This window comes from Pleurodeles waltl, chromosome 4_1 (genome assembly GCF_031143425.1).
Source record: "Pleurodeles waltl isolate 20211129_DDA chromosome 4_1, aPleWal1.hap1.20221129, whole genome shotgun sequence".
Classification (NCBI taxonomy): Eukaryota; Metazoa; Chordata; class Amphibia; order Caudata; family Salamandridae; genus Pleurodeles; species Pleurodeles waltl.
Window position 1 is genome coordinate 1,006,437,959 of NC_090442.1, and position 23,267 is coordinate 1,006,461,225.

Genomic DNA, 23,267 nt, shown 5'->3' on the forward strand with positions numbered 1-23,267 from the left:
AATGGTGGCCTTGAGGCGCTAAGCTTGGTTGAGGATGTCTGGCTTTTCACACTTATGGACATGTCCTTTGATGGCACTCGTCTCTTCAGAGACAAAACAGACTTTTGGCTTGAGCGCTTTAAGGAGTCCCTGGCTACGACCAGGTCCTTTGTCCTTGCAGCTGCCCCTCACCCCCTGAGTCTGCCTTCTGCCCCTTTCGTGGCTACAGTAGGGGCGCCCAACCACGTCCCTCTCACTCCAGTATCTGTGCCACGCATGCTGCTCAGCCTCTGCATGGAGAAGGACGTGGGATCCAACATCCTCATGGATGAGGGGGCCAGTGGTCTGCCCGGTCCACCATCCCTCCCCCTGCAGCCTCCAAAGCTTCCTAGTCTTAACGCTTCCCCATCAGGGCCCAGTTGGAGGCAGGATTCGCCTTCACCTGCCCCGCTGATAATCCATCATGTCAGACAGGTAGGTTTTGCAAATAGTCCGAACGGGTTACTCCCTGCCCTCTGAGGCTACCCCGCCGTGCCATCATTTTACGATCAGATGACAGAGGATCACCTGGAACTTCTCCACGAGGAGGTTACAGCTCTCTTGCCCAAGGGAGCCTTAGAGAGGGTCCCTGTTCCAGAAGTAGGTTGTGGTTGTTATTTCCGCTAATTTCTGGTGCCCAAAAAGGACAAGGGTCTCCACCCTGTCCTAGGCCTCTCCATCCCTCAATCTCTTCCTCAGGAAGAAGAAGTTCAAAATGCTCACTCTAGCTCAGGTTTTATCTGCCCTGGACCCAGGAGACTGAATAGTAGTGTTGGACTTGCAGGACACATATTTCCGTATTCCCATCCTGCTGGCCTACAGACGTTACTTGCGGTTCACGGTAGGCAACATGTATTTTCAGTTTACTCTGCTCCCCCTTGGCCTTACCAGCCCCCCCCGGGTATCGACCAAATTGATGGCGGTGGTCGCAGTTCATCTGCGCAGATCAGGGATTTCAGTCTTCCCCTACCTCAGCGACTGGCTGTTGAAGGCAGGCTTGCCCCAGGCTGAGGTTTCCCACCTCCAGACTATAGCCAACCTCCTGCATTCGTTGGGGTTCACTACAAATGTGCTCAAGTCACACCTGACTCCCTCTCCGACGTTCCCCTTCATTGGAGCTGTTCTGGACACAATGCAGTTTCGGGCATCTCCTCCCTAGCGGCGAGTTCAGGATATTCAGGGTATGATACTGTTGTCTCAGCCTCTATTCTGTATTTCTGTGAAGATGACTGTGAGACTGCCTGGCCTCATGGCCTCCTGCATTTTGCTGGTGACTCATGCCAGATGACATGTGCAGGCTCTGCTGTTGGACCTGAAGTTCCAGTGAGCGCAGCATCAGGGGAAAATCTCTGGGGGAACTGCGCACAATCTGGAGTGGCAGCTTTTGAACCACAAGTGGGTCAGAGGCAGATCTCTTTTGCTTCTCCAACCAGATCTGAGAGTTGTGCCACATGGGAGAGGCGGAGATCAGAGGCGACCTTTTGTCAGAAGGCTCTGCACCTGTGGACACGGCTGGAACATCAGGGCCTTTTCCTTTGTGGCTCAACATCTGGTCGGCTCTCTGAACGCTAAAGTGGACAAACTCAGCCATTAATTCCTGGTCGATCACGAATGGCCTTTCCATCCGAAGGTGGTGCAAGATCTCTCTTAGCAGTGGGGAGACCTTTGGTTAGATCTGTTTGCTTCTGCACAGAACATGCAATGTCAGTTGTTTTGCACATTGGAGTTTCCAAGGAGGCACTCGATCAGCAACACTTTTTGTCTGGAGTGGAACTAGGGTCTCCTTCCCGCCCATACCACTTCTGCCCAGAGTTCTCAAGAAGATCAAGAATGACCGCGCCCAAGTAATCCATGTGGCTCTGGACTGGGAACAAAGAGTCTGGTGTCCTGAGCTATTGAGGATGGCCATCAATCGTCTGATCAAATTGCCACTTTGGGAAGATTTTCTGTCACAGCAGCAGGGGATGATTCTCCACCCAAACCTGTCCAGTATCCGCCTTCTTGCATGGAGATTGAGCAGCAGCAGTTGACAGCTTTTGACCTTCTGCCCGAAGTCTGTAATGTTAACTTGACAGCAGGCGTCCCTCCACCAAAACAGTATACGCCTGTCAATGGAACACATTTGTGGCATGGTCCGCAGACAAGTCTGCTGACCCCCTCTCTGCCTCTGAGGTCCTCTTGTTTAGGCCTTCTTTGGCCCAGCAGGGCTTTTGGGCACCCTCAAAGGTTATTTGTCTGCTATCTCTGCTTTTCTGAGATTACCTGACCAACCCTCCTTCTTTAACTCTCCTATTGTTAGTAGATTCCTGAAGGGTCTTACCCATATGTTTCTTCTTTCACGATTCATAATGCCCCAATGGGATTTCAATTTGGCTTTGATATTCCTCATGTGTGCTTCCTTTGAGCCGCCTAACACTTGCCCTCTCAGGTTTTTAACATTAAAAACAGCCTTCCTTGCAGCCATTACTTCTGCCCATAGGGTGAGTGAGCTTCAAGCATTGTGATCTAAGCCACCCTACCTTTCCATCTATCCTGACAAAGTGGTGCTTTGAACTTTGGCCTCCTTTCTGCCGAAAGTGGTCATGCCCTTCCATGTAGGCCCATCCATCACCTTGCCTACTTTTAACGCACCTCCGCATACTTCTAAAAAAGAGAAGAGATTCCAATACCTGGACCCAAAAAGAGTGTTGGCGTTCTACCTTGATCGTACCAAAGAGTTCCGGTCAGACGATCAGCTCTTTATTGTGTATGTGGGTGTGAAGAAAGGTCAGAAGTGCAGAAGAGAACCCTCTCTAGATGTGGTGTTCTATGCATTAAAATGTGCTTCGCATTGGCTAAAAAGCAAACCCTGGAGGGTTTGCGCACTCACTTTACCAGAGCAACAGTTGCAACCACGGCGTTAACGCACTGAGTTTCAGTCCTGGACATCTGTCATGTAGCAACGTGGGCATCACTGCACACATTCACCAAATACTACTACCTGGACAGTCCGGTCTAGAGGGACGGGTACTTTGCCCGTTCAGTCCTGCAGGACTTCCTAGTATGATCTTGGTTTGCAGACTCTCCTCTGGGGATGATATTGCTTGTGTATCTATTCAAAGTTAAAGAAGCTGCAGCTAGAAGTCTGTATCCGATGAACAAGTTACTTAACTTCCGTAATGTATTATTTGGTAGAGGCATATTCTAGTTGCAGATTCCTCACCGACCCACCCTCCCCGCTCTGCAAACTGATTTCTAGGGATTTCCCTTTCAGGCCCCTAGTTCTGACGCACCAATGGTCAGTGTTTTCCATGGTTCCGCGTTTATGGTGTGGAAAGTTGTGAAAAGAAACTGACGTCAGCGTGACAGGATGGCGTCTATATAGGTCCTGTGATGTCATATCCAGCACGTATGAAGCCGAAAACAGATGCGGAGCCGACCATCGGCACACATAGGTGCTGCTCAAGAAAATTCTCCAGATCCAGACTACACCTGGGGAATATTCTAAGGCAAGAATCTGCAACTAGAATATCTCTACCAGATAATGCATTACCGAAGGTAAGTAACTTGTTCTTCTGGTTTGTTGGATGAGGCTCAAGTCTCTCACTATGATCCTTGTAGCTCCCACCTTGTCACGTCAGCCATTGTTTACCACGCTTCTGGACCTATCAGTTGTTCCCCACAAGAAGCTTCCCAACAGGCCGGACCTTCTCACTCAAAATCAAGGACCGATCAGACAGAGGTCCCACGTCACTCAACCTTGCAATAATGCTTGTGAAGTCATTGAGTTGGTTACCTAGGATTGTCTGTGGAATGTATGGACATTCACAGGGGAGCTCGTAGACCCACAACTAGAGCATGTTATGCTGCAAAATGAAAAAGTTTTGTTTGCTGCTGCCAACTCAAACACATTGATCCCATCAAAGCTACTGTTCAAGACATCATTTGTTATCTGCTCCATTTAGGGAAAAAAAAGCGAATGTAGCTTACACTTCCATTCGCCTACATCTTGCAGGTATAACTGCATATCTATAGAACATAGTTATTTGTTCAGAATCCCAGTCATTAAAGCTTTCTTTGAAAGGCCTTAAAAAGGTCATTCCACCCAGGGTGCCTCCTCCACCATTGTGGAACCTCAATATTGTGCTTACCATGCTCACAGGCCTTCCTTTTGAGCCAATTCATTCATGTCCTCTTCAGTACCTTTATTGGAAGGCAGCTTTCTTAGCTCCCATCACATCACTCAGGCGTGTCAGTGAGCTCCAGGCACTAACTTTGGAAGAAAGTTTCTTCTAGATTCATAGAGGCAAGGTAGTCTTACGCACAAACCCGAAGATCATTCCTACAGTGGTTTCACAATTCCATATAAACCAATCCATTACGCTGCCAGTCTTCTTTTGGCATCCTGAAGAGTTTAGAAAAACTAAACAGCTATTTGTAGCCTTTTCACTACCTTACAAAGGCAGTCCTATATCCAAAAAAGGTATAGCTAGATGGATAGTTAAGTGTATACCGGCTTGTTATGCTAAATCAAAGAGACCGTTACCTGTTCGTCCTAGGGCACATTCTATTAGGAAAAGAGGTGCCACTATGGCTTTTCTTGTAAATATCCCTATAGCTGACATTTGTCAGCTAGACCAGTGGTTCCCAACCTTTTGATGCATGTGGACCCCACCACTTTAAAATTACTGGAATCCGGGGACCCTCTTCACTGAGTAATTACTGGAAGCCGTGTCTCCGGCTTAAACGTTTTCAATTATTTGAATCACAAAACAATATGCAAAAAATACAGAGACAAGCGTTCATCAAACACATACACAAATAATAACACATTTTATTTGACAAATATAAATATATATATTTTTTAATGATTTTAATATGAAGGTTGGTGCATTGAAGCCACACGTTGTCTGTACTATATTGTGTTTAATGTACCTTCACTACTCTCACAAATTAATCTGTGGATATTAATTACATTTTTAGCCTTCAATTTCAAATTCCTTGACATTTACAGTAAACTTTTTCAATTGTACATTCTGTTCATCTTATGTAATTTTCTAAGCAGTCACAGACCCTCTAAGGAGTCTTCGCAGACCCCCAGGAGTCCCCAGACCACAGTTTGGAAACTACTGGTCTACACCACACACATTTACAAAACATTACTGTGTGGATGTACTAGGATGTCAGCAAGCCAACGTAGATCAAGCTGTGTTACAAATACTTTTCCAGTCAACTGCAACTCTCTCAGGCTAACCACCGCTTTTATAGAGGGACTGCTGTACTATCTATGCAGAGCAGTTATATCTACAGCCACATATGCCATGGAACAGAAAGTGTTACTTGCCCATAAGCGTCTGTTTGTGGCATGTAGTGTTGTAGATTCATATGCACTCTCCATCCTCCACAACCCCTATGGCCATTCCAGTTACATTCTATTTGTATATATTTGTACATATTTAGTTACGCTTGCATGGACATCTCTTTTTCTATACTTCTCTCTACACTTCTTTTCTTACCCACTTGCTGAAAAACAATCTAACAAAAGAGTTGATGCACATGTGCACCGTCACCAAGTGTAGTCACTCAATACCGTGACTCAAAACGCTTCTTTGAAAAAAAAAAAGACCTGCACCACTTTGGACCCAAAAGTGGATGGCATGAGTATGCAGAGCGTGTGAATCTACAGCACTAAATGCCACAAACAGATGCTTACTGGTTACGTAACATATTCATTTTTTATTTTGAAATTTTGGCTAAGATGTATGGACTGTTTTTTTATTCCAAACACTCTGAATCAGTTTGCAACTGCAGAAATGTTTTTGCAATTTACAAATCCATGTTAGCAGTCAGTAAAGTTTTACAGACTTCTAAAAGGATTTTCTACAAGATCCTGTCTATTCTGTTCAGTAGGTGCTGCTTTTGCTCTCAGTGCTGCCATTGAGAGTGTTCTAGACTGAGAAGGAGGAAGGGGTTATTACTCTCTCTATTTTCTTATTCCGAAGAAGGACAGATGCCTCTGGCATATTCTGGACCACTGACCTCTGAATGCTTTCCTCTGGAAGAACAAATTTGCAATGCTTATGCTTGCCCAAATCCTGTCTACTCTGTGCCTTGGTGACTGAATGGTGTTATCGGACTTTCAGGACGCATATTTTCATTAACCTGTCCTGCAGCACCATAGACGTTATTGACAGTTCAACTCGGGCCAAGAGCACTTTCCGCTTATAATGTAGCCTTTCAGCCTCGCCAGCTCCTCTTAGGTGTTCATGAAAGTGATGCTAGTGCTCATACCTTTTTTTTTTTTTTTGGGAGGATCAAGTATCTCTTCATTCCCAAACCTTGGCAACTGGCTGCTGAAGGCATGCTCGCTAGCCAGTTGCTGGATCACGACTGGATGATGGCAAACCTCTTAACATCATTGAAATTCAGTATCAATGAGCTGAAGTTCCACCTTACACCTTTGCAGAGGCTTACATTCATTGGAACTATCCCGGACTGTGATGTTGAGAGCTTTTCGTCCGCCACAACAAGTATATTCAAGCGATGATCCCGATACTTCAGGATTGATGCAGGATCATGGGGAGAATAGCTCTAAGGCTTCTTGGCCTCTTAACCCTCCTGCATCCTCTTCGTTAGATACATCAGGAGGCATGTGTGGGCTCTGCAATTTGACTTAAAGATCCATTGACCCAGCATCAAGGCAGTCTGGCTGTCATACAGGTCTCAGCAAAGACACTCAAGGCATGTAGTGTTAGCTGACAAACTTGTCTCTGCTGGACTGGAAAGATAATCTGAGGGAGGTGGAGTTCAGGGGAGGGCTGGCTCCACATCCATCTGCTGGGTTTGCAGGCTATCCGTCTGGCTCTGAATACTTTCCTGCTATCCATCGGGAGGGCTGATGTGGGTTCTCATGGATATATGGACCTATGGTATCATATGGTTCTGCATCAGGTAGAGCAGAGTGGGGTCCTAGCTCCTGTATTTGGGGACTCTTTGCCTTTGGAGGTGACTTAAGCGCTGAGGCATCCTGATAGGAAACCATCTGGCAGAGTCCTGGAATGCCAGAGTGGACAAACTGAATAGGTGGTGTCTGGCTTATCACAAGTGGTAATGACATTGCTTCTTTGCGCAGGGAGCCCTGGCTAGATCTTTTCACCACAGTCAAAAACGCATAGGGTCAAATGTTTTGTGAACTGTAGTTTCCGCAAGAACACTCAATAGAGGAGGCACCAGATCTTTGTTTGTGTTGTTCAAGATAGAACACCAGACTCTTGTATGCTTTTCCACTGGTGTCTCTCAAACCCGTGATTCAGAAGGTCAGGAACGACTAGGTTTAAGCTATCCTAGTAGCTTTGGGCTGGGTCACGAGTGTGGCTTCCAGTCCTTGCGGGCATGAGCAACTGTCTTTTGATCAGGCTGCTACTTTGCGAGGACTTCCTGTATCAGAAACAGGGTAGAATCCTCAGCCCAGATCTGCACAAGCCTCATCTCCATGCGTGGAGCTTGAGCAGCGGTAATTGACTGCATCTGATCTGCAGACTGAAGTGACGAAAGTCATACTTGGCGCCAGACACCCTTCTACAAACTCCATTCATGCTAGGCACTGAGAAAGGTTTGTGGCCTTCGCATGACTGACCCTTTACAAATCAAGCTGTCAAACATTCTTTTGTTTTATCTTTGTCCTAGCAAGGCCTTGCAATGGGCACTACTAAAGGTAATTTGTCGGCCATTTTGGCCTTACTCTGTTTTCCAGGTCAACAATCCTTGTTTAAATCTCCTGTTGTGATGAGATTTTTAAAATATTTGACATACGTGTTTCTTCTCAAACCGTGTTTGATGTCTTAATGGGTCCTTAACTTGATCTTTGGTTTTTTTCATGTGTACACCCTTTGCACTGATGCATAACAGCTCTTTGTATCTCTTGACTTTATAGACCTATTTTTCTCATTGTGAACCACCATATTCCACCTTTTTCCCAGACAAGTTGGTGCTGAGGACTCTGGCAGCATTCTTCAAAAGCATCCTGACTCCCTTCCATGTCAGACAAACCATCACTCTGCAAGTGTTCTTTGTTCCTCCTCACCCCTAGAAAGCAGAGGAGATGCTTCATTGAGTGGATCAAGGACCATCTGGTAGATGACCAGCTTCTTTGTTCTTCTGAGCAAAGAAAGGGACAGCTCTGTAGAAGAGGACCCTGTTGAGGTGGATAGCCCTCTACGCTAAGATCTGCTACCGCCTGGCAAGGAAGCAGCCTTTGGAAGGTCTGATAGCCCTTTCAACCGGATCTAAAGCTGCTACTACTGCATTGGCACATGGAGTGCATGTCCATGACATCTGCCAATCTGCGACATGCATATCAGTGCACAGGTTCATGAAGCATTAAAGCCTTGGCATCATAGTCCGGATGGAAGGGCATTTTGCCTACTTGGTCCTGCAAGACTTTTTTGGTCTGAATCCACTCCACTGTGGAGGGACTGCTTTGGTGTCTATTCTAAGGTGAGGAATCTGCGGTTAGAAGTATCCATAAGAAGAACAACTTACTCCTTAAGTAATTCTCTTTCTGGTGGATGCTCTAACTGCAGATTCCTCACCATTTCCCCCACCCTCACCATTGTGTGGAGTGGCCTCTTTTTTTAAAATCTAAAAAGGCCTCTAATTAGTATTGAGCACACTGGTCCTTATAATTGTTCACACTCCATATCTTAGAGTGCGGAAAGGGAAAAGACAAGAAACTTATATCATTGCAAAGAGTTGATGCTTATAGTGACATTTATGGGCACTGCTGTGAAACGTTTCCGGATCCATTCAGACGCCTCAGGAGTATTCTAGCGTGAAGTATCAGTGGTTCTCTAAAGTATCTACCAGAAAGAGTGTTACCAAAGGCAAGTACATTATTTTTATTTATTTTTTGGGGCATTGGTGGCCCTCTTTCACTCCTACACTGCGTGCCTCTGGAACTTGACAGATTTGCCTGACGTGGTGCCACCTGCAGTTTTTCTCTTTAATTCAGTCAGGCAGTGCCAACAACGGATCAGGCCAAAAGTTGTAGTCTTGCACTAGTTGCACGTTAGCTAGTACAGTATGGCTGTGGTGGAAGAATGGGAGAAGTAGCTTAGGATAGGAAAACAGGCAAGCAGAGGGGAATGAGCTTAAATTAGGGGACCACAGACTAAAGGTGGGCAGTTTGAAAGGATAGCCCAAGTTGCTCTATTAAGGTGACAGAGGTGATTAAGTTAGCAGCAACAAGTTACCAGGTTCTAATTTCTTGTGTTAGGAAGCCATGGCAGCAGATTTGAGGGACACCCATATCTGGTTCACCTTCACATACAAGCTGAATGCTTAAGTGTGGAATATGGAATTGAGGTTAAGGCTTTAGCCAAAGGGCTGCACTTCACTTGTGTCCCTACTTCTATTGAGAGAAAATAGTTGCTGGGTGTTGGAGGTCCATTTAGCAGGACACATAGTAAGCTGTCCTCCTTTATGGTGCCACCGGTTTCAATTTAGATGTGGGGTTGGCAGATTAGGCTACATTCCTTTTTTTCTGCCCTCACAGAGGAGATAAAAAAAGGTGATTGGTTTTGAGGTGACGAAGGCTGGGTCTCTGCTAGTCACTAACCCACTAAGAGCCAGATTCCTCTGGATCTCCCTGATTTCTAGTTGCCCTTTACTCAGATGGGGTGCTATGAGAGAGATTGACTTGTTGGACCATGTGTTAGAAGCTAATTAAGAGTTAGATTTCAGGTTTGTGCAGAGCAGTGGAAAGAGAGAGGTTTTGTAGGTAATCAGCAAAGTGTGTCCAAAAATAAAGCTAGCTGCACCTCAGGTGGACAGCTAACCGTGAATTCAAAAATGTAGTGCAAAATGATGAGAACATTGATACACAGTGGGGTTGAATTTGAGCAAGTAAAGTGAATCTATTGAAAAATCACTAATCTTAGTGTGCTGATCTTAGTCAATGAATATGTTTGTATAATTGATAATATTGCAGTCACAAGGCATTTTATTTTTAAATCAAAAAGGCAATCAGTATACCAACAGTGCAGTGTAGGATATGTTAAACTGTGTCTCAAGCCCACTTGGGAGTATTGTCCACAGTGAGTCTTATTTGCTTATAATGCTCTGTTTTCTGACTGTATACAGGCTACAGTTTCTAGGCAGTCTGCTGAAATGTTAAAACCCGTTACTTACACTGTCCTGGTTTGACTGAATGGACCAACTGATTCTTCTGAGGGTCAGGTATTTCGATTTGAGAGGCAATGTTGTTCATTTGCCTACATTTTTAATCCTGCTTTGGTTCTTGGCCAGTGTGTTACAATTACAGGTTATTCAATTCTCAAATTTCTATTATATATCCTTGTCATCTCACACCCAGACTGGTAGCTGGGTAACTATCTGTTAACTTGCTTTTGAAGTTATAAATATCATGGCGATGTATCTTTAATTGGCTTCAAGATGATACGATGGTACAACAAGTTCAAAACGGATGTTGTCTTTTGTTTAAGGGTTGAGGTGAAGGTCTGTTCCCTGCTCACTTTAATCTTTGTGTTTAAAAAAAAAAAAAAAGAGCCGATAAAAGGATATAGTGGGATAAATTCTGTCAGAATGCCAAAAGTGAATTAAGGAATGAAGGGCCATATGTACATAGGTTTGACTTTGCAGTTTCCTAATTGCTAATTTTTGCGATTCACAATTAGGAAAGTGCAAACAGACATGTACCAATTTGTCATTGATACATTGTGTGAGCTGCAGTGGGTCGCAAATAGACCTGCCTCATTAATATTCGTGAGCTAGGTTTCGCTTTGCGACCTATTATGAATCACAAGAATCACGTGGATAGTGGCCTTCTGTGGTCAGCTGACCACCATGTCTGCGATTGCCTTTTAAATAAAGCGATTTAAAAAAAAAAATAGTCTGTTTTCCTTAAAGAAAAACAGGTTATGTTTCAAAAAGGTAACTCTAAAGCTTTCTTTTCATTTTTTCAAGAGTAGACAGTGGTCTGTGGGACAACTGTCTCCTCTTAAAAAAATGTTTTCATCCACATTCACAAAGGAGAAGGGGTCCCATAATTTATTTGTTGCATTATATTTCTGTTTTTAGCACAGTTTATCCCCGGAAAAAAAATTGATTGGTTGATCGAATTAGGAAATATGAATATACATGCAAAGAAAGAGGGTGACTCCCAAACTCTCTTGACTTACAAATCATTTAAAACTCTTTATAAAAAGTTATATTTGATAAGAAATTAAATTATATAACAAATGTTGGTCTTTAATGCCAGAAGTCATTGCTTCCCAAGAGTCCAAGAAATTCTACCTGTTGTTTTGCCAAAATTCTCAGGCTCATCAGCTTTCACTTTCTAACATAATTACAGAAGAATCTAGGATAGCTTATGTGGAGACAGTGTATGGCCTAGACAGTACAGCACACTGATCCCCTTATTTTGTCAGGGATAATGAACCAATTTCCTGTGGAACCAATACAAATGACTGACCATTTCTAAGTTAACAAGAGCAGCAGGTCTGGGCTATCTCTTCCATCCTTAATTCTTAATTCAAAGATAGACTGTTAGTCAAAATATTCCTTTAGTTTTTCCACTGAGTTACTCAAACTAGATCTTCTTCTGTAACTTGAAAATTTGCTGTAATTAGACCCATTCACAAAAACGATAATCTTGCCACTCGAAAATCTAGTGATTAATTTGCTTGATTGATTTTGGGCAGTTGTCTATGCAAAGCTAATTTTAAACTCTTTTAAAGATAGGATCAATGAGTATACCCTTTCTTACAGAAAAAAACAGGATGTTTTTAGAAAAGGGTAATTAATTTGAAACCACTTCTTTTGTCTCTGGTTTAAGTACTAAAACGTTACATATGTGAGACATCATTTTTGTTGAATTTAGAGCTGGGTTTGATTTACTTGATAAGGGAGGGTCTATGGCTTAAGCTCAAGGACATGTGCATGCTCTGAAGTCCACTATTAGTCTCAAGGGTACTTCGTCCGTCAAACTGGGCCCAAGTATAAATTATTGCAAATAGTACTTTGACTTTTAAATTTTCAGTGAGAAATTACCTAAAGCAGGGCTCCATGTTAGCCCCCATTTTGTTCTTACTATATTTAGTTGAACTAGCTTGAAGTTTGGAAGAGATGGTCTCTTTTTCTCCGAAGGTGGGAAGCAGACATTAGACTAAGCAAGATGATTAGCCATTATGGACTGTACTCCAACTGGCCTTCTAAGGAAACTATCAGTCTTTTATTAATTCTGTAGTTAAAATCTTTTTCTAACATTAATCTTGGCTGAGACTAAATTCTTAGGTTACGGTCTAAACATGTAAACTTTTCTTGGAATCTCGTAGAGTCTAAAGTTCATGAGGTGGCTTTTAAATTTTGTTTTTGTTCTGACCATTCATAAATCTCTGCCCACCAAACCCACGCAGCAACACAGGCTCTTGCATACATTAATGGTCTGCAAAAATGTAATAAACATTTTGGTGGGCCCCCCCTTAGTTCCATTAATTTGAACCGTTAATTGTATAGTCCCCCCACCCCCCAAGTATTAAGCAGAGAAGAACTCTTCATGTTGGAGCCTAAAACCTCCTGTAATTCTGTAGTGAGCCACTACCTGAAACATCTCTTGCCGTGAGACTAACTTCATTACAAAACTTATCATCCGTTGAAACCTTGAGATATTTCCATAACCTCTCAAAGCCAACTCAAAATAAAATATTTCATATTGAAAGGAATTCACTCGAAGTGAACAAGGTTGAGCATTTTCAGCATACCGAGGCAAGGCACCTAATAAGCCAGGATTTGCAGGATTCAGACAACCTGTAGATATGTTTTAATATTTCAGGATTGAAATCTCGTGCCTTTTGTATTTCATTCCAAGGTGATAATAAATATTTGGAACAAAACATTCTGTCTAACTATTTCAGTCTTCATAGAATACAGATATAACCTTCCCTATCTCTTAAACCTTCCAAACCATCCAATAAGGTGCAAAGTTTTCAGACTTCAAATGGAAGTGAATCCCTTCTGGTTAAATATGAGTATGCCTTGCAAGTCAAATGAGAGCAACTGCTGGTGTAAGTTTTTAAGGTAAAATATACTAATTGCTAATATTTTATTAGATTTTATGTTAAACTTGTGTATAAGTCTGCAATTTATAAAGCCTTTTATAAAATATGGCACAATGAACTGAGAGACCTTTAAGTCTCTGTTAGTGGATAGGAGTTGTTTTGATATGGAGATTAGCCTTGGGGGTTTTGCATTGCTATTTATACAATGAATGGTGTTCAAAATCTAAAACATTCTGCCTAGAAAGTTTTAAAACCTAAAACTTTCTGATTAGAAAGTTATATGCTTAGAACACCAATTAGCTATTTGGTTTTACAGTTTCTAAAGTTTGTTACATGGGCTAACAGGGTCTAAATAATTTAGACCTAAATTGAACTACAGGCCATTAGAGATCTGTATTATTTCTCAGTGAGCGCATTTAATAACAACAACTTGAAATGCAATGCGTTTTGTGCCTCAACAGAATAGTGCAGCTCTTATTAGGAATTTAGTGTATTCAAAGATTCAGCATGGCAATGTTCCTTCATCTGGCGGTGTGGATGAACACTAAAGCACACTCTTTAGCTGAGCTTTGTTTTTTGAAGCACTATAGCAAGAAATTATGTATGTGTTTGGATGTTTTACAGGCTCAAAACATACTCACGCTACAGGATAATGCACATTTCTTGTTCTAGTCATCAGCAAGCATCTGATTCTGGGATTCTCCATAAGGACCAAGTCTTGGAACTATGCAGAGTGATTTCATAGTGGGTTACAGGAGGCACATGTTTGACATAGTGTACAGACATTTACATACACTTTGGAGTTCAGGACAGCTAAGTGTTTCAAATGTGGCTGATCGAACCTTTTGACCTTTGTAAATACCATGGATTAATCCTCTTAGTTATGTTCTCCATTCACTTGCATTGTTCTGATTTGTTTGATATTTATTTTAAATGAACATGTTCTCTTTTATTTTGTTTCTCAATAGGTGGCTACCATCCAGTGAAAATTGGGGATCTTTTTAATGGCCGGTACCATGTTATAAGAAAACTAGGATGGGGGCACTTTTCAACGGTTTGGCTCTGCTGGGACATGCAGTAAGATTATTTTTTTGATACAGAAATGTTTTTTTTCTGTCCTTAGTGAATCAACTTAAGATGTGTAATTTGCAGAACTCACTGAGAGGCATTTGAACATCGATTTATTAGCATCTGGGTCTTCATGGATCAAATGGGTCAATGCGGAGAGCTTGCTCAGCAGCATGGGAGTGGGATCCCCACCCGGCCAGCAGCTCTTCTTCTTCTTCTTTTTGTTGTTGTTGTTGTTGTTGTTTAAAAAAGGTTCTCATAGAGCAGAGTTCTTCAAACTTTTGATGCTGAGGTCCCCACTATCAAAATATTTTAGGTGCACAAGAACCCTCTCCTGGTAACATTTTACCAACCATAAACGCCCACAATTCCCACTGCAAAAGCTTTTTAGGGTGAGAAAATATACTAAACAGTGTTTACAAACCAAAGGTTAGTGTGACTATGGTTCAGTGTCAGAGGCTTAATACACAGTTCAAACAATAAATCTCCAAAATGAATTGCCCAAAAATGTGCAGTGGTACTTTATTTTTCACAAGCAAAACATATTTTGACAAAACATATTTGGTTGAGAACACCTTCCTTAACTGATGTGATGGGTGTGCCTGTTTTTGCCAGAGAGGTTGTCAATCTTTGGTTGCACCTACTTAGTACTAGTTTAACACCCTAATATAGCAATAAGCAACAAAAAGGTACCGCGCAGCCACAAGTTGTTGCTTTTTAGTAACCTTTGATCTGTTTGAGCGATAAACAACATTTATTTTTGTTAAAATCAGAAGATTATGCATTATGTGGCAAATGCGGCAAATCTATAATTATGCAAAAACGCTTCAGCCACAGAATCGCAAAATTCCTTTGGTGCTGAGTATAATGGCTGTAATGCTTGGGCTGCAACTTTAGTGCACAGCATCAAAGGAGAATCATACTATATTTCATAGGATGGCTTGGCTCTTACAGATGCATGGAACTGAATGTCGCTGAACATCATTCATCATAATGAAAACATACCATTTACAATAATTAATGTTGAACTGTTAGTTCCAAGTAGGATGCTTTCTTTAATTCCAGGAGAGGACGTGGTCCCTAAATCTTCTTTCACACTGTTTTAAAAAAAAAAGTTTATATTTTTAATTATGAAAACAGATGCTTTTTGTTAAAACTGACTCCTGGTTATATTAGTTTGGTACTGTTGTTGACTTCCGTTTTTAGGTCTTCCACCGTCAGGCAGCTTAAATGAAGAATAAATAAAAAAGTTATTACTCAGTGGGCAATGCACTATAGTACATTATGAAACCTCTATTAGTTAATGCACTGCAGAGGTCTGTATGTAATCAGAGAGCCACAGAATTAAATCTTGGTTGGTGCAGTAGAGAATAGTGATTTTTGTATTTTTAGTTTGACGAAGTCACACACAGCCTATGACAGAAAGCACAGTGAATATGTAAGTCCTTATTTTAGACTTGCATTACACACAGTATAAGATACACTGCTTCCAAATGTGCAAAAAGTTTTACGATAAAATAGTGCTTCCAAAATATAGATTTTAGTGATAACCAGATGGTACATAATACTTTTTGTTGTTTACATAACTGTCCCTTCAACACCTCATCAGGGGTAGTAAGCGCTATGTAAATACAATTAAAAGCATGCACCTCGCAGCTCATTTGTTAACTCTTTGCATTACCACTCAGAAAGAATGAATCATTGTCATCACAAAACTTCCAGTGATTCAAACAATTACTCAGTATACGCTCCCAGGCATCCTTTACATTTGCAGATTACCCTTTACATTTGCACTTTAACTCATAGCGTACATTCACATTTCTTTCAGGCAAGCAGGCACCCTGGCTGGGCTTCGGTTTCACAGCACAGAACACTCTGAATAACACTCCACCTGAAGCATTTTAACTGTTGGAATTAATCATCCTTGAACGGTTTCTTTTCACAAAACGAAGAGCAAACGTTTTGGATTTTAGGCAGAATGGAGACTGGGGTATGCCTGCCCCCTTTCCCATGACACCAAACAGATTGAAGACCTCTATGATTGAGACTCTTTGCTGCAGATTCCTCACCTTTTGAATATTCCCCAGGTGTACTTAATCTGAAAACCATCAAGCAGTGCCTATGCATGCTTGAAGGTGATGCTTTGCAGCCCCACACTGACACCATTCCGCTCCAGAAATTATGTGCTTCTAAAATATAGATTTTAGTGATACCCAAACGGTACATAATACACTCCTGCACACTGATGTTAGTTCCTTTCTTTCCACGCCTACATACGTGAATCTAGAGTTGCCTCTTCGTTTCTTTGAAACTTGTACTTCAAAATGTTTTCAGTGTGTTTGGTATGCCACAAAACCTCAGCCTTCAAGCCCTGTTGGGACTTTTGCAAAAGATATCTGTTTGACCCCCATCAGGTGTGCTTGTGGTGCCTGAAGCTGAGCCATGATTCCAAGGTTTCCACAGACTGCATGCCAATGAACCCAGAGGCCATCAGAGAACTCTAGGCGAAGCGCTACATTGCCAAGCACAAGGAGAATTCACGTTGGGCCACTCTAAGTTGAGTCTGCGTCTAAGGTTCGTTCCAAATCTCGTTCTTGGACCTACACAAGAGGCCTGCCTTCGTTGCACTCCAAATCTTGTGGTAAATCTAAAAAGAAACACAAGAAATCAAAGCGGGATTCCACTCTCTTGTGCTACTCACATTTGCCTGAGTGGCTTAGGGAATGGTGCCAGTCTTCTCAATGTCACTTCTGAAGTCGGTGTCTTCAGAGCTGATCTTTCAAATTGTGCTGGTACAACTCGAGGTTATGGTGCCGAATGTCACACAGGGTCAATCAAATCAGAGAGTTCCACGTGGCCATGATCCCTTTGGACTCTCTCTGACATGCCTTCAGGCCCCCAGGTTGCAAGGCACTCCTTCTGGAATACCACCAGCAGGTTCGCATTTGGCCCCAGTTGAACTCTCCAAGCCAGTTTTGCCTTCAGTTCCACTTCCAACAATGAGACCTGTGCCAGCCCCTGGTTCCTTGACGCCCATGCCAACTCTGACGATGAAGGAGGAGGGACCAATTGTTCTGTCAGTTGGCGAGTCTGTCTCGGTCCATCTTAGACAGACATTGCACCTAAATCCACCTGAGATGCCCTTTCCTCTGTTGTATGTTCCTATTCCTCAAAGGAGGCAGCTCACCTTGCAATCCCTTGTTGGCACTAACTCTGATGACTGTGACCATGGTGATTAGTTTGCTCTGCTACGTACCAATGACAATTGGTATCACGACTTCCAGAAGACTAGTGTCCTTGACTCTTTGATCGAGGCCCTTTTTTCTCCTCCTGGGCCTGCCTTAATGGAATCTGCCTTCTACGCTTTAGTTATGCATTTAGTGGCTGAAGTGCTTGACCTTCAACTCCCTACCATGGAGGTAAAAGTTCTGACTGAGGTCTTACAATCTGAATAGACTTCTGCTAAGCCTCTCCTCTTCACCGATGTTTTGAGAGACACTTTATTAGGAGCTCCTTGTCAGCTGACACGTTGCCAGGCACCATCGTCCTGCTTCAGGCGACCCTGCTTTTCTCTTGCAGCACCCTTCACTAGACAGCCTTGTTCAGGCCTCCACAAGTCAGTCTAAGCTGAACACCTTTACCTTCACTCCTAACTGGGAATCTAAACCTGTGGAAACATTTGGTAAGAGTATTTCTTTTGTCTACCAGTCTAGTCTTCCACTCTGCTACTTGTTGGGCCTTTATTCCCGTCCCTTTTGGGATTCGGTGTCTCAACTCCTAGGTGTTCCTGATTACCTTAATCCCATATTAGCCCATGAAATTAAAGATGGTTGTGATGCTACCAAGTTGACTATCTATTGTGACTTGGACACCACAGACTCATTGGGTGAGTTATTGGTACCAGTGTTGCCATGTGTAGCTGCAATCTACTGGGTTCTCTAGCAATGTCCACTCCTCAGAAATGAACATGCTCCTGTTCGAGGACAAGACCAACTCCACCCTCTGAAGAGTGCAGGACTAGGACTCATTCTTTGGAGCCTCTCCACCCTTCCTTGGCACCTGCACCAGTTTATTGGCACCTGTTGTGGCTTTAAATGAGGTACCACTTACCGCCAGCCTAGCCAACACCTGTGGGGCCCAGGAATTTTGAGGTTGAGTTGCCTACCGCCCACGTTGCCAAGGTTATCATGCCACGCAGTCTGCTACCGCCCTGTAACTCCACCTTCCAAACCCCTTTATTGTGCCCTTGATGGAGGAAACCCTGTGGGAGGTAGAATCGGACGATTCATTCTGGGTCGGCAGGAGATCACATCAGACAGGTGGGTCCTGCAGATAGTTTGCAGGAGTATGCTCTCCCTTTCCTTTCTTCCACTCTATATCTTGCACTGTCCCCACAATGACTGATGGTGTACCATTCCTCCAGTTTGCAGGAAGACGTGCAAACCCTTTTGGCCAAAGGGGCTTTTGAGAGGGTTCTGATGCCAGAAGAAGGACTTGTTGTTATTCCCACTACTTTATTGTGCACTAGAAGGATGGAGGCCCACAGCCTTTATTTGATCTGCACCCACTCAACACTTTCCTCTGGAAGGAGAAGTTCAGAAAGCTCTCCCTAGGCCTGTTCTTGTCTGCCCTCGAACCCGGAGACTAAATGGTGATGTTGGACCTGCAGTTCACCTATTGTTATATTCCTGTACTGCTGGCCCTGCGGTTCCTGGTGGAACAGGAGCATTTTCAGTTTGCTGTGTTGCCCTTTGGTCTCACCAGTGCTCTTTAGGTGTTCACAAAAGCAAAGGTGGTGGTGGCACTTCATCTTCAGAGGTGTGGGGTACCAGACTTCCCCTACCTCAGCGACTGGTTGTTGAAGGTAGGCTCGCTCTAGGCAGTTGTCAGCCAGTTTCAGACTACCACGAACTGTCTGTCTTTTGGGGTTCTCTATCAACCTGACTCCTCAGACAATTCCTTTCGACAGAGCCATTCTGGACACAGTTCAGTTTGATGCCTTTCCTGCAGAAAAGATTGTTCAGGAGGGGGCTATGATCCGCATCTTTCAGTCTTACTCTTGGAATTCAGTGACGTGGGACTGATGGCCCTCTGTATCATGCTGGTTGAACACGCCAGGTGGCAAATGTGGGCTCTGCAGTGGTATCTGAAGTCCCAGCGCGCCCTAACATCAAGGGTACTTCTCTGACCATGTTCATGTTTCTGAGGAGACTGCAAAAGTATCTACAGTGGTGGCTGCTGGAATCACAATCGGGTCAGCGGCCACACCACTCTAGCTTCCCTACCCAGAGTTGAGAGTGATGACTGATAGATCACTTTAGGGGTGGGGTGGCCATCCAAGAGAGGCGACGATCAGAGTCCTCTGGTCTCTGGTTGAGTCCTGGCTCCACACCAACCTTCTGGACTGGAGAATCATCAGCTGAAAGCCTTCCTTCAATCGTCCATCAAAGGGAGACTGGTACAGGTGCTCGTGGACAAAACCACTGCCATGTGGTACTGCAACAAACAGGGCCAGGAGGGCTCATGAACCCTGGCCTGTGGCCTGGAAGCTTTACGCCTCTGGAAATGGCCAGACCACCAAGGAGTTTTCCTTATGATGAACCACATGGTAGGATTGTTTAATGCCAGACAGGACAAGCTCAGCTTTTGGTGCTTTGGGGGATTACAGTTGGCAGTTTCACCAAGAGGTAACCCAAGGTCACTTCCACGGATTGCGAGATCCTTGGCTTGATCTGTCCACTGCTGCTGAGAACGTGAAGTATCAGTACGTCTCTCACTGGGAGATGTGTTTCACCTTGAGTGGAACTCTGGACTCCTGTATGCCTTTCCGCCAATACCACACCTGCTCTGAGTTCTAAAGAAGATCAGGACTGACTGGGCCCAAGTCATCCTAGTTGCTCAAGGTTAGGCATAGAGAATATGGTATCCAAAACTCATGGGCTTTGAGCATAAGTCCTTCAATTAGGGTGCACCTCTGAGAGGACTTGCTGTTGCAGTAATAGGGGAGAGTTCTGCACTCGGGCCTTCACAGTCTCCACATTCATGCTTGGAGATTGAGTGGTGACATCTGAACTCCTTCACAGCCTGATGTCATCTTGGCAGCCACATGTGCATTGACTAAAACTGTAAATGCCTATTGTTAGGACACATTTGTAGCTTAATGTGGCACATGCCAGATTGACCCCGTCCAGTCTAAATTATCTGATGTTCTGTTGTTTGTTCTATGTCTTCCCAGGCAAGGCTTTGCGTTGGGCACAGTTAAGGGTTTTCTTTTGTCATTTATATCGTTGCCAAATCAGCATTTGTAATATGCTTCTTAAAAGGGCTACAATATGTTTTCTACTTCTTCCTTTGTAGAGTCCCAGTAGGACCTTAATCTGGTTCTGATTTACCTGATGTGCATTTTGTTTGAGCCGCTTCACAGCTGTCCCTTACTGATCCTTACCATCAAGACTGTGTTACTCGTCACCATCAGCCCGGTGAGTGAGCGAGCGAGCGAGCTTCAGGCTCTGTGTAAATCCACCTTACTCTACCTTCTTCCCAGACAAGCGGGTTCTGAGGACTCCGACATCCTTCCTGCAAAAAGCTGTGACGCCGTTCCTCATCAGTGAAACCATCACCTTGCTGGTGTTGCTCCTCACCCCTCAAAAGAAGAGGAGAGACTCCATCACTTGGAAACCAACAAAGCTCTGAGCATCTTTTTAGATCGTACCAAAAACCACTGAATGATGATCAGCACTTTGTCGGGTTCTCTAGTGCTATGCATAAAGGTCTGCATGCTCTTTCTACCTGGGCCAAAGCTGCTATCACTGCATTTAGCATGCATAGACCATGTCCTAGACATCTTCAGGCTGCCATATGGGTGTTCCTCCATACGATCATGAAGCACCATTTTCTGGAGAGTCAGGTACCTCAGGTGAAGCATTTTGCTCTGGTGGTCTTGTAGGACTTTCTGGTTTGAGTCTTCTAACAGTCTCAGCTCTCATAGGTGCTTTTTTGGTAGCTAATCAAAAGCTTTGGAATCTATGGCTAGAAATCTCTATCAAAATGAAAAGTTACTTACCTTTAATAACGGTTTTTCAGGTAGAGACTGCTGTGCCGCAGATTTCTCATTACCCCCCGGTTCTGTGGTTGCACTTTATTCATTAGTAAGAACCCAAATCTAGGACTCTAGATACAGTCTACCAATTTGCTTTTGGGGCTCTGCGTCTAGGGGCACAGACAGCACCCAAAAGTAGCACCTTATATAGATCCTGTTTTAATTTCCGGAGCAGACAGCATCAATGTGGAGCCAGAAGGGGCCACCTTCTCGTGCCTAGAGGTATTGCAAAAAAAAGTTTCTGGTTCCAGTCTGACGCCTGGGGAATATTCAAAAAGTTAGGAACCTGCGGCTAGATAACAGTCTACCGGAAAGAGTGTTACCAAAGTTAATTAAATTGTTCCCCTGCCATGCACAGAGTTGTTATCAATGATGTCTTTTCAGATGTTGCAGTGATATTATCAGTGATATAATAATAGAACATGTTATAGAACATGTCATCAATGAGGTAATATGGGATGTAATTAGCAGTGCATGGCGTGGGCGCGATGTTAGTTACTTTAGAGCATGAGTTGTAGTTACTTGAGATAACTATAATTGGTGAATTTCGGTGCCATTGTTTGTTTAAAACAGTATGTTTTAACTGACATTTTCACATAAATATAACATCCTGTTTAATCTTTTATTTTTTTCAGTGAAAAAATTATAGCAGCCTTCCCTGCATATGCTTCCTGTAAACCTCCTTCCAGGGTCCACATTACAACTGAAGATTTAAAACTCTAAACTTTCTGTCCACTACAAGGCAATCAGTATACAGCAGAAAGTGGATTTAATCTGTCATTAACAAAATGTTGGCACAACGTTGCCATTCCCTCCTTACTATGAGTGTTATATTGATTCTACATAATAGCTGAATCTTTCACATCCGTCGACAGCTTGATTTCTTTTTCTACACCAACGCCCTCATTGTAAATAGAGAAATGAGGACCTAAATGGAATGCACAGCTGTTTTAGCATTCCTATCCTTTTTCAGATACTAGGAGGACAATTCCAAAAAGTGTCTTCTAGTTTCATTGACTTCAGTTCTACCTTGAAGTTGTCCTCTTTACCATTGGCTCATAAATGCAGTTCAGATTGTGACCATAACCATGTTGTACACAAACTTATCAAGATGTTGTTTCCATGCTGCAACCAGGGCAACTTAATGATTTGGTCACATCTCAGAGGGTCTCTATCCCCAGTGGTCCTGAAATCGTTTTCAGAGTGGCTGTGCTGCTATCAATGTTACATTTAGAGAAAGCACATTTCCATTGAAATACAGAGTTTTACTGCTTAGACTATATAGGACACACACAATAGATAATGTGTGGGGTATCAGTAAAAATGTTTCATGTGCACATCACCAAGTAATGGGTCTTGATTTGTTTTGATCGTATTAAAGCCTTTGTCTCCATCAAACTTCAGAATTACTTTTCTTTTTTGAGCTGACAACGTTTGAAATATTTGTAGAGTTCATCTACTGGTATTTACATTTTATTGTGTGTTGGAAAAACACAGATCTTACATTCTTTCTCTTCTCACTCTCTGTACATTAGCAGGATTGTCACATAATACACTTTACAAACTTTTCTCACTTTGCAGTCCAAGAAAGAAAAGTAAATACCATTCTCCATATTAAAAGAATAAGTAGCTATTTGCCAGAAAACACTGTCTGACATTTGACCTCTGACTTTGAACAACAGAAAATGTGACAAATCAAAATATATAGGCACCTTTATTACTCATTTACCTTTTGAACTCCAGCATGGTTATTTTGGGGGTGCTGCAGCACTCCCAGGACCTCTACTTCCAGCACCTGTGTCTACCCTGGGTGAAGTTATTCTTGTTGGTGTTAAATTTGATAAAATGCAATGATAGTCACATTTCTGTTCCATAAAGGCCATTCATCTATACTTTGGACTGATAAGAAAGGAGAGGAAACAACTAAATGTGATATGACACTGTTGATCCAGTAATACTGTATAGCTATGTTTCTATTTGTCTTGTCTCTTCACAGTGAATATCTGCATGCTTGAGGCACTATCCTT

The 23,267-nt window shown here is 43.0% G+C and overlaps 1 protein-coding gene across 3 annotated transcripts in view; it reads left to right on the top strand.

Annotated features, from left to right (window-relative positions):
- Positions 1–23,267, top strand: part of SRPK2 (SRSF protein kinase 2) — a 516,420-nt gene that overhangs the window by 324,033 nt on the left and 169,120 nt on the right. For all 3 annotated transcript variants that reach the window (XM_069229855.1, XM_069229857.1, XM_069229856.1), the window contains one exon: positions 14,042–14,150. In XM_069229855.1, the coding sequence (XP_069085956.1) occupies positions 14,042–14,150 (109 nt within the window). The remainder of the gene's footprint in view (positions 1–14,041; positions 14,151–23,267) is intronic.